The sequence below is a fragment of the Larimichthys crocea genome, chromosome XII (assembly GCF_000972845.2).
Source record: "Larimichthys crocea isolate SSNF chromosome XII, L_crocea_2.0, whole genome shotgun sequence".
Lineage (NCBI taxonomy): Eukaryota > Metazoa > Chordata > Actinopteri > Sciaenidae > Larimichthys > Larimichthys crocea.
This window is the reverse complement of record NC_040022.1, coordinates 12,908,644-12,920,305: the sequence shown is the minus strand read 5'-3', so window position 1 is coordinate 12,920,305 and position 11,662 is coordinate 12,908,644. Positions and strand designations below refer to the sequence as shown.

General features: G+C 45.8%; 1 protein-coding gene across 3 annotated transcripts; it reads right to left on the bottom strand.

The window, feature by feature from the left end:
• Positions 1–462: 462 nt before the first annotated feature.
• nfil3-2 (nuclear factor, interleukin 3 regulated, member 2) lies at positions 463–11,314 on the bottom strand. 3 transcript variants are annotated; one of them, XM_019273155.2, is made up of 2 exons: positions 10,964–11,314; positions 463–5,031 (listed from the first exon to the last, which is right to left on the bottom strand). In XM_019273155.2, the coding sequence occupies exon 2, from the start codon at positions 4,472–4,474 to the stop codon at positions 2,609–2,611; it is 1,866 nt and encodes a 621-aa protein (XP_019128700.2). In that variant the 5' UTR covers positions 4,475–5,031; positions 10,964–11,314; the 3' UTR covers positions 463–2,608. The 3 variants fall into 3 exon arrangements, with proteins under 3 accessions (XP_019128700.2, XP_027140916.1, XP_019128707.2); XM_027285115.1 differs by lacking the exon at positions 10,964–11,314 and adding an exon at positions 10,011–10,725; XM_019273162.2 differs by lacking the exon at positions 10,964–11,314 and adding an exon at positions 10,016–10,725.
• Between the last annotated feature and the right edge of the window lie 348 nt (positions 11,315–11,662).

Genomic DNA, 11,662 nt, shown 5'->3' with positions numbered 1-11,662 from the left:
AAGGTCTGAGGCACAGAAAATAGATAACCTTACAGGAAAGTGGGGCATGTCTTTATATTGTAAATGGCACACAGTATCAAAAAACCTTTTAACTGTTCTCAAGGAATATAAAAGGAATTAAAACGAGTATGGTTAGAGTTCTTTTGCACTCATTTATTCTGTTTGGTTGCTGATGGTGATTCGTTTTGTAATGTCAGTCAGTGAGTAATGTATTACCTAACTGCTGGTCCTGGCATAAGGTTTATAGAACACCATTGCAGTAGATAAGCTGACGAGTCAGGCTGCCAGCTTGTATGTGCTGCTTACAGACTGTGATTACTATGTTGACAGTCACTGCTGCTCAAAAGAGCCTTAGATAGATCCAAATGGCAGCAGAGTTCAATGTTAGTCTTGTTTTGTGGGCTGTAAAAGTCAGCTGATAAAGTAATAAACGCTGGAGAAAGAACAGAGAGAAACAGGTCCTTTTCATGATATGTTGATAGTGACAACATTCTTTTTATTTTATTTTTCAATCTTGAAATGCTCCCATCTTCCACAATGAACATTAGTGTCTTTACATACATATTTATGCCAAAAGGAAGCAATGATAATGACCAACCAGACCAACCACCACCCATCTCTAAACACCACACTATCTTTGCCTGTTTCTTTTTTTTTCTCCTCTTTTCTTTTTCATAAAACCATCAGCAAAACCACAAACATTACTGATTAATACACACTGAAAAAAGGGGGAAGGGGGCAGGAGGAATGAGGCAAATACAATATAATGTCATCACAGTCAATAGGAGGAAAGACACAGTATAGAGAAAAACAGAACAACACCTTGACAAAAAAAAAGAGGATATAAAACCAATGAAATAAACAGTACAGTGTTGTTCAAGGGTGGGGGAGCTTTACATTTATACACAAGCACCAAAAAGCCAAACATGGTACATAGACTTTTGTTAAACTAAAAACCAGTGCAGGCAATTCATCACCGCCCAGTAGCAAAACTACCACGAGAAAGGGATGAATAACCCCAGAAATGAATAATGGAGGCACATGGGAAACAAGGGGTGTCCTGTTCTTCATTAATCCAAGCTCAGATTGTTGTCGGGGAATTTTTTCGCAGGCACCAATCGGAGGGTTAGAGAAATATGTTCTCACATTAGCTGTCATTTCACAATAGCTCTTTTATTAATAATGTGGGATCTGATATGAGCCTCAAGGGCCATGCTTGGTCACACTACAAAACCTCATGTCATGTCAATAAATGTACAGTAACTATGGAGGGCTGTTTTAGGTTACACAAGAGGAACTGGTTCAGAACTCAGTGCACTGTAGTGTGATTAAATGAATGTGACCTCCTGCTTGTTCCCCCTAGCATCCCATGCCTACATTACAGTTCAAAGTCAAGGCTGCAGTATGTATCTCAAAAGGTCTGTACACATTCTCCGTCTATGTTCCTGTGGGCTTTTTTACAGTGATGGGTGTGTGAAGAAGAGGGAAATAAATACATTGGGCCAGTGAATGGTAACAATAACAAGATATGATTGATAAAGCTCAAAAAAACTCAAGGCTTATAGCCTGCAGCTGGTGAATCCCACCGAATATTTAAAGGCTGGTTAAAGGTTAAGAAATCCAAACATTTTAATGAGGCCTGTGCCTCAGGAAACAACATGTTCTCCATTCAGTGCTGTTGGCGCTCCAAACTGGACGGCCACTTCTGTGTAAACAGGGCATTAACAAATGATTAATGCTAAAGCTTAACAATCAAGAGAGGCGTTTTAATTCGAATGGGTCCTGTAGCAACAGCGGACAATGTGGCTGTACAGTAATTGTGATTCATAATAGGATGGTCACTTTCAAAACCCTCTTTTACCATTGTCAGGTTTATCGCATTTTTGTTGAATTTGTATTCAAATTTCTTTGTAAAATATATATTTATAATAGATACATATATTCATATATCACAGTAATATACAAACCAAGTGCTTAAAAAATAAAGGTGATGGCGATCTTTTGTGAAATAATGGAGATGTTTGGGGAGAGAATGGGTTGGTAGAGGTAGGGTCTGGGAAGAGGTATGGAACTTCATATTTGTAGTTAGTGCTTCTTTGGTCGAGGGAATGTCCCCAGTGTACGTTTGCATTTGATTTGAAATTAAGGCAGATAGCCATACAGGTGTATGTGTGTCTACAGTCAGATCTGTACCAAATTCATAGTACTGATAAAGCTTAAAACTTTGCATTTTCCTACATTCTTGTTTGCACGTATTCAAAATGTTGATGTATGCTGATGATCTGTGCTGTATATTGTTGGATGATAAAAGTAGAAAAGCAGGCAGTTCCATTCCTCCTCTCATCACATAAACAAAAGTGCTTCTGTAAGTATGTAAAGGATGTAAGAAATGACAAATCTGTACAACATATACAAATATGATACAGCCCTACAAGATGTCCAGCCTTTTTGGTGATACTGGGGGTAGGGGAGTAGAAAAGCCCAGCTTCCTGTCCCAAGGGCTTGAGGGGTGGGGTTTGATTATAGGGCAAAGGCATGATGGCAGGGTAGTTCTTAGAGGAGAAATATCTTGTTTAAGTTGTGAGAAGTTCTCAAAGTCAATGTCAACTTAATCTCGCCTCTTGTTTCTTCGTCCACCTGTCTCTTTTTTCCCACCCTCCTTCCGGGCCCCCTCCCCTGAGGTAGCCTGCTTACAGGCCACACCTGGGCTTTCTCGGTTAATGTTCTGCTGTGGCATGAGGGACAAATAGGGATGCTGGGGCAAGGGAGGTGGTGTGGCAGAAGGAGGGGTTGTTGGGGACTCCTGGCCGCTACTACCGGTGCTCATGGCCCGGTGTTTGAGTCTGAGTTTGTGAGGCAACGCAGTGCCCTTCACCTCACCCTGGGGATCCCGGCCCTGGGCCTGAGTGCAGGCCTGTGAGGAGGGCAGAGGTGAGGCAGGCCTGTGGACACCAGTAAGATGTTGATTGTGGTAAGTGCCCATATCTGAGCAGGATGGGGAGGGAGACTCGTCATCGTCCGTGGAGGCCTCTTTGTCAGAGCTGCGAGGATCTCCATCACTGGATGAGGTGTCCTTGCTTGAGGAGCTTGATTGGCCTTGGTAGTACGGCTCGCTTCTGTGCCCACCCTCGTAGGTAAGCACAGGTGGCTCCTCCTCTTGGGCACTGAGGTATGAATGATGAGGCTGGTGGAGATGGGTGTACAGGTGGGAGTGATTGACCCCCTCCCCTTGTTTGTGGAGGAGCTCTGCAGATGAATCGCTCTCTTGCTGGTGCTGCTGCTGCTGATCCTGTTGCAGGTGCTGCTGGGGAGGTTGGCATACTCTGTACACCTGTGTCTCTCCAGCCTCATTACGGCTGTCTGAGAGCTCATATGGTGGGGAGTCTAATGTCTTCCTCTCCAGCTGTTTCGTCACTTCAGCCAGTGTCTCTGTGGAGTTCTCTGTAATGGACTGGGACAGTCGGTTGCTGTCGCTGCTCTGCTTCTGGGCTACCTGCAGATCAATGTCCTGTGGCCTCGTCAGGGTGTCCACAGGATAGGAGGCACTGCTGGAGCCATACAGAATGACACTCCTCTGGGCAGCTGGTGGGTGAGGGACCGGCTGGCTGACAGTGTTGATGGCAGTAACAGGCTCCTGATGGGGTTGTTGTTGTTGGTGATGGTGGTGGTTCTGCTGCTGCTGCTGTTGGCTATGATATACAGCCTCCAGCTCCTGAGAATGCTGCTGGATCTGATGGTGAGTTGGCACAGAGGCCAGACCACGGTGGATGTTGAACATGATCTGGGTGGTGGTGCCATTGGCAATGTCCATCTCCAGCCTGTCACCTTCCTGTTTGATCTCAAAGGGAATTGGCTCAGGGCTGTCCCTGGAGGAGCCGTCAGACATGTCAGAGAGGGAGCCACGTGGGGAGTATTTCACCAGCTGCCTGTGGCCTTCACTGCGTCCTGACTGCTCTGTTTCTGAGGAATCAGAGTTCATCATCACCTGAGATCCGCTAGAGTAACCGCTGGAGTAGTACTGAGTAGAAGAGGAGGAAGATGAGCCTCCATTTCCTGTGTTGTTGCCACCACCAATCTGCTGGCTCTTTTCAATGTAGGAGGCAGTGCTTATGAGGCCGAAGCGCAGCTTCAGCTGGAGCAGCTCTGTCTTTAGCCTTACATTTTCATCATTCAGTGCAATGACACGGTTCTCCAAAACCATGTCATTGAGACGTCGCTTCTCCCGGGAGCGCTTGGCGGCCTCATTGTTTTTGCGACGTTTCTCCCAATAGGAGGCATCCTTCTTCTCATCAGAAATGAACTCACGCTTTCGCCTGCAGGACATATTGGGTTTGGACTTGATGAGGCGCCCAAGTCGTGTTGGACTCCCTTGTACAGAAGAAGACTCTTCGTAACCATTGAAGGTCTCAAGGCAATTTGCGTTATTCCCTGAGTTTTTGTTTAACGTTTTGAGAGCTGAAGTCAGATTTTCCATTCTTGTCTAGTGGTAGCCAGTTTGAATGTTTCTTGAGCAACTGGGGAAGAATCAGGTCAGAGGTCAAGGGAAGGAGGGGATTGTGACAAAAACAACCGTTGAAGGTTTTCTCCCAAAGTTCTTGGTCTGTTTATTGCAGGTTTAGAGTAGTTATGACAAGAGGGGACTCAAGTGTCCAAATTAGCCAAAAAGATAAAGAACAGCTGGAGCGCAGCATTAGCAACCCTCATTTATCCACTTGGAGGGTTTTGTGATTCAGTGTCCAGACTTTTCAATGTACCACAGACCCTAAGTGGATCAGATGAGTCTTGAAATTTGTCCTTAAAGTTGAGCGGATGAGGCAACTTTCCTTTTCTCCTCTTGCTTTTTCCGCTGTTAAAGTTTTAGCATAAGAGTGGCACACTGAACTAAGCTGGCGGAGAATTGTCCTAGATCTCCGTGCAAACAGCAGGATGTAGGTCGGCCCGTCTACCTCAGCGTGTCAGTCTCTTGGGGAGCCTCGCTCTCGCTCCCTCTGTCTGTCTCTCTCCTCTCTGCAGTTGACGGCAAGATGAAAGCTGCAGAGATAAAATGAAGAAAAAAGATATGTTAATCTGCTGCTGCTGCTCTGTTATGCATTCACATATCAGACTTAAATTATTTCATTTAAGGATTTTTTTGTCATTTCTCCTCATGTTGTTGTTCTTTTATGCATGCATAGTGATCAAAGACGCATCCCTGAATCCGAACAGCTTTTCTTTGCTGTTCTGGCATGTCTGGCTTTAACTGACAGTGTCGCCCCTGGCAACCAATAAATGGTCACTAGACCCCACTGTCTGACCTTTTGGCCCTGCTATTGATCTGCTCTGTCTGCAGCCTATGACCCCTGACCCTTAGCCTGGTGTGTTGATGTTGACTTTTGTGATGTAATGAGGCCATTGGGTTCAAGGCTGATGATCGTGTTTCATCTTGTCACCCAGTGGTTATAAAGCCATCCGCGTAATGTTTCAAACATGTAGAAATGTCTGAGTGCACTTTTTCTGAGGCAGCTGAAGGCAAAAATAAAAGACTTGTAATTAGAAATAGCATATATGGCAATTGAGGCAAGTGCACACATGAAATAGTGCAACACCACAAATATTGCATCAGTCTGACACATGCTGAGAGCACAAAACTGTACTGTTTAAGGATTAGCTCTTTTTGTTTGCCTGATGAGTATTTGGGCCAGGCTGAGAAGAGGGTGAGTCAGATAGAGGGCTGCTGGAGTTCCCAGGATCCATTTTAGATGTTTCACAAAAAGAAAAAAACTCCTATAAGCCAAACCCTTTCCACTGAGAAAGCCCAGCTACGAACACTGATGAAACACAGCCACCCCCCATGCGTTCATCCGCGGAGGAATGTGGCAGCATTCTTCGCCAAAACAACTCAATGCCGAATCAATGATGCAGAGTGAGCAGATAAGGCAGACAAAGGCAGCAGCCAGTGCAGGTCAAGGATAAAGAGGCTGGAGACTGGAGTGAGAGATTTGGAGGTGTGGGGGCAGCTAAGGGGTGTGGCATTGATAAATATAGGTCAAGGGCCCCAGGAAAGAAAGGAGGCGGGACACGGGCAGGAATAACACTGCCTGTTAACATTTGGGTGAAACACAGGGGTGGTCGGAAAGTCTCATAACTATGGAGATGGGTGACTCAGAGCTGAAATACAGCTGGGACCTTCTGTAATGTCCTAAACAGGTGGACCTTCAGACAGACCACAGTGATGTTGTAATTATTAGGGCATCAGCAATGAATTAGGAGTAAAAGTCATATTTTTAATCTAGTCAATTTGAATTTGGTACCCAGAGAATGAATCCTGAAAACTTTGGTATTGACGTGCCTTTTCATCTCGTGCCCAAACAAACGTCATACATTCAAACAGGAAATGTTGCATTTACCTGCTTCCTGTTAAAATTACATGGTAGAGCTTTACTGGTGAAATAATTAGGTCACATGTGTTGTTATTGCACTTCCGCATCACTTCCAGAAAGACAAAAACAAACATAGATTACCATGAACCTGCACGGTCACACTGCCTGAAGTACTGAAGGTCAGTCATATCAAAAAGTATTCCCTCACATATGTATGTGTGTGTTTTATGTTTAAATAGATGCACAACAATAGTCCCAGTAGATCTCATGTGTGTTACTCAACATCTGCACTCCCAGGTTAAACTGCATAAGCACTATTCCACTGTCTGAATCTGTAATCTCATAATCTGTCGATGATTATACTCTGCTCTTCTTCAGGATCTGACACTATTATGTAACTACAGGCGTATCCTCACACTGAACATGGATTTGAGCGCAGATTCTGGGAAGAGTTACCTCTAAAATACCAAATGACATACATTTTACACATTTCTCTCCAAAGAATCAAATCTAAAACTCACACTGTTTTTTTAACTATCTGGATTTTTTCCCCCCCGGCTTGGCTGAATGCTTTAAGTTTATCCTCCTGAGCCTTTGACATGTGGCTGTTGGGCACAAGAGAGAAAGAATGAAGAGAGACTTTTCTCTCAACATGTCCCACTGACCCAGAAACTGGGGACCGACCGCTCTCTGTAAACACAAGTCTAGCTGCCTCCACTGTACGGCTCGCTGGAATATAGGTCAGCCCATTCTGCGGAGAGGTGAAGCGGCGAGAGACGAGGGAGAGATCAAAAAAAAATACGGAAAGACAAAAAAGAACAAGGAGGCGCAAAGAATTAGAGCATTGTCTAAATATAGACGGAGGTGAGAGCAAGTGGAGCGGAGACAAAGAATCAATGAGGGAGAGTTAAAACAAAGAGAGGGCTGGAGATGAGATTATAGTGTGTGTGTGTGTGTGTGTGTGTGTGTGTGTGGGGGGGGGGGGCAGAGGCAGTTGCGACAATGTTGGTATTGCATCAATAGAAGGAATGTGTCACCCACAGCAACAAAAAGGGGGAAACAGAAAAGGGCAACCAATCATATCAGACTTTCTCTCCCTTCCTCTGAACCAGTAGCTTGGCAGCATGGCCAAAAGGAGATGGTGAGAAAACGGCGTTCTGTAACAAAAGAAGGGTGATTGACGTCACAGAGTGCGTGTATTTCATATCTCTACAGTCGGGATGAGCGAGGCACATGTATGAACTCAAAGGTTTAATTAACTCACGGTGGGGTTTATTTCTGTGTGTTTATCACAGCTCAGCCTGTAAATCCATTCCATTCACCCTCTTTGTCATCAGAATGACAACAGATTTACGTTTCCGGAGACGCTTAAAGCCACAACAGCAGAAACAAACATGCTGCATAAATCACTGCTGCCAGAAAGCAAGTTAGAATGCAGCCATTTTATTTGCATGCATAAATCAAATTTTTCCAGCTCAAAGACACAAATACACCCCACTGTGGATTACAGCCACACTCCTGTGCACATGTTTCCTTGACCTAGATAACTCTTTGCAATTTATCATATATTCTCTTCACGTGTCATCACCGGGTCTCTGTGGCACTTGTGGAATGATAGCACAGTAAAAGAATCCAAGTCGCGCTCGCTCACACAACCACAGGGCCCTGCACCACAAGAGTCTAAATGTGGCAATGAGCTTTGGAAACAGTGGACTGAGTTCAAACCCCTGCACGTGTTTCTGTGGAGTGTTTCAGGAAATGGGAGCAGGTTTAAAATAAAAAGCAGAGAGGGGGGCCTCGCGCTTCACAGAAAAAGGGGGAATGATGAAACTGTTTGCCCCCATCACCCCCCCTTGGGAAGAATGCAATGCATGGCTTGTGGTGAAGGGTTGGGGGGTCATGGGTGGGGTCTACTTGAATTCCAAGTCTGGCGAGTGACTTTATCTTCCCAAGAAAAATAAGGGGAGAGCGAGAAAGAGAGGAGGGGGGCTAAGAAATCGGGCAGCATGACAACGAGGCGGAGTCCTATCCGAGCTAAATCCTTGTTCCTTCCACGAACACACGGACACAGAACCCATCTCTGGAAGGGGGGGGGGGGGGGGGGGGGCGAAGGCAGAGTGACTCAGTCCATGTGTTGCACCAGTCACATGTGCTCCTGTGGCCTACTAAATGCTGTAATTCGCCTCTGTGCTGGCTCCAAACCACAGCACAATAACAAAGCACAGCCCTCATCTTTTATCATCTTACATGTGCCAGGAAGCCCCGAGAAAGTCAAGAGGCCACAAAGTAGGACAGAATGGAGACAGCTCCATGGTCCTGGGCATGAACCCTCACCACCACCCTACCCCACAGGTTTTTATTTTAGATTTAGTAAAGGTGGACTGGTTTAATAAATCCTAAATAACCACAGTTATCACAGCAATTTAGATCAGTGATGCTTTAAACTACTTTAAAAAACAAGTTGTGTTGTTATTTTATATTCTATAAATGTTGATGAGTGAAAGGATATCTGATTCAGGTCAAGCAAGTTTTTTTGTTTGTTTTTTTTTAAATTACTGTCTATCTTCCATTCTGCATGCCTGCCTCGTCTCTTTGTTATGGCGGACCGTGGATTTATTTTGGTTGGGTTTGGATTCTGCCTTTCTAGTTACCCCCCCCCTCACAGGACCAATGTGACCTACATTCATAGCTGGCATAGAGACCCAGTGTGCGCGCCAACCAATTGGCAGCGGCCGCTCCGCAGCAAAGCGCAGCGCCGCGTAGCCACAGACTATGGGTTTCAGACGATTGCATAATCTGCCAGCTTCTTTAATCCATTTTAATTATTTCATTCATTTATTATGCAACCTGCATAACCTCTCTTCGGTGTTTCCTACACGTTGTTTAGCTCTAGATATGCAAAACTTACAATGCGTAAAAATGCTCCATTCCACTGAGGAAAGGCAGGGTGTCCCGAACACTCACAACAACATCTCAGATCAGGTCTTTTCATCGTTCAAAGCGCGCGTTCACACTGCTGTGATGTGTGAATTCTATGAAAATAAACTGTTACTGCATGTGGTGCCATAACGCACAGGGGAGACGCAGTAGATGGAGGGGAGGTGACCATGCGCACGTGCGGTGTATAAACCACAAAGCCGGAGTGGAAATAAAGCCGAGATCAAACCGTGAAATATCACGCAGAGTGTTCGCTCTTTGTCATCTGTGTGATTTCAGTTACCACATCATTATGCAGCAGTGTGAAGCTGCAGGACTGCAGACAACCCGAGCAGTTTAAGTCCATTTAAAGGCCGGAATGTATTGTTCGAACGCGTCTTTGGAGAGGTCGGGCGCGCAGCTAACAACAAAACAAAACAAATAAAATCGTTCACGTAACCACGCGTTGTGAGAAATATGTTACCCCGCGTGGCTCCTTTGTTGCCTGTCTGACAAATCGTCTTCATGCATATTTAATCGGATCCTCAGTCATCCGAGGAGACTGCACGGATCCATCCAGGAAATTCTCAAAAATAGAAGCAAACCAAGTCCACACATTTCATCTGCCGTGCCGTGCCGTGCCGTGAAACACGTCTGCCTCTACAACTGAGCTGCTCAGGTACACAGCCGCCACACGTCTGACCCACATTTAATCCAGATGTTCTGAATCCGCACCTCACCTGGCCAGCGGCTGTATCGTCAGAGCTCGCGAACTTCACCATTCTTCATCCTTTCGTAAAACAAAGCGAAACAAGTGAAATGTCCACATGTGTCCAGGACGGATGATCATTCCTGTGTGCGCGCGTGTGTGTGTGTGCGCTCTGGATTGTGTCGTGCTCCTGCTTCACGCTGCTAGTCGACTAAAGGGTTAACCCGGAGGGCTGCACAGCCGCGTTAACCTTTACAAAGAGCTGCTACACGTGACAGAGAGAAGCGTGTCCTCGGAGCCTTGCATGGGGATCTTTCCAGTTGTCTGCATGGACTAGCCTACTAACCCAAAAGAAGCTGGGTATAAATATAAAGCTGGCAGTGGACGTCACACACACGCACGGCGGACTCTCTTTGTGTGATTAGAATTATCAATGAAGGCTGATCTTATTTTAGTAACCCTGTGAACTGATCTGAAGGCAGGTGTAGAACTGGGAAAAAATGAGAGAAACAGACTAAACTGTGCCCTGAACGCACCACAACAAACCGTGAATGTGACTGTGTTATGCACCATAACACAACAGCGCGGATGTTTTTGACCCTGCCTCATTACAACCATGGCACTGCTCCAGTGGATCCACATTCGCCCCGGCGCGTTTCCACCACACGCACCGCACCGCACCTTTTTTCTGAAGGAATCCCACAACCTTTGGATACCCCCCCCCTCCACTCCGCTCACACACCCTCCAACCTCACCCCTCCCCTTCACCACACACAGACACATGTGAGACCCCCTCACATAGTCTTCAGCCTTCAGCCTTGACATTGAGGAGGTGCGCCCGAGCTCCAAAACAAACACTCGTGGAGTTAAAAACGCACACAAATACTGAGAAAAAGCAGCGCGTTCAGAGCAGCCTGCGACCCACAGACACACATCACAGCATTTATGAATGCACTTATTAATAAGAGGACAAACTTACCGGTTTGGTCTAAAAAAAAGAAATAAGTGAATCCACAGAGGGACAAAAAATAGCCCCGCTCGTGTCCAAAAATCCGAATCTGCGCATCGGCTGCCAGTCTGCTGCTCTCACACAAACACACACACACTTCCAAAACAGCAGCTCTCCGATTAGAGCAGGTATATGAGAGAGTGTGAACACAGTGCTGCTTGTTTTCAGTGCATGTTTGCTCCAATTCCTCCCTCTCTCTCTCTCTCTCTCTCTCTCTCTCTCTCTCTGAGTCTCTAAATGTATGTTAGTAGGTCAGTTGTTGCATAACAGGCCGCTTTGGGTGCCTAGTCACGTTTTTTGTTTCTCTCTGGGCTCTGCCCCCTCCCTCTCTCCTCGCCTTCAAATCCTGTTGCAGGAGGGGAGATGCAGGGGGAGGAGAGAGGCCTGGAGGGGGGAGGGACTAGGCTGGAAGCCAGACTCAGTCAGATGAAGGCCTATGATACCCATAATAAGGTTACTAGACATTGCAAAAAAAAAAAAAAAAACAGCACACAGAAACAAGCCATGAGTGAAGGAATATAAAAAGTGTTATGGATGTTTGGGAAAAGCACATTCTCCTTCTTCTTCTATACCTCCAGCCTCTGTAACAGACCCATGTGGCTCTCTGACTAATTCATCTCCTCCTCATGCACACACCGGCTTAAAGTCAAAGCAAGAGTTCAGCATTCG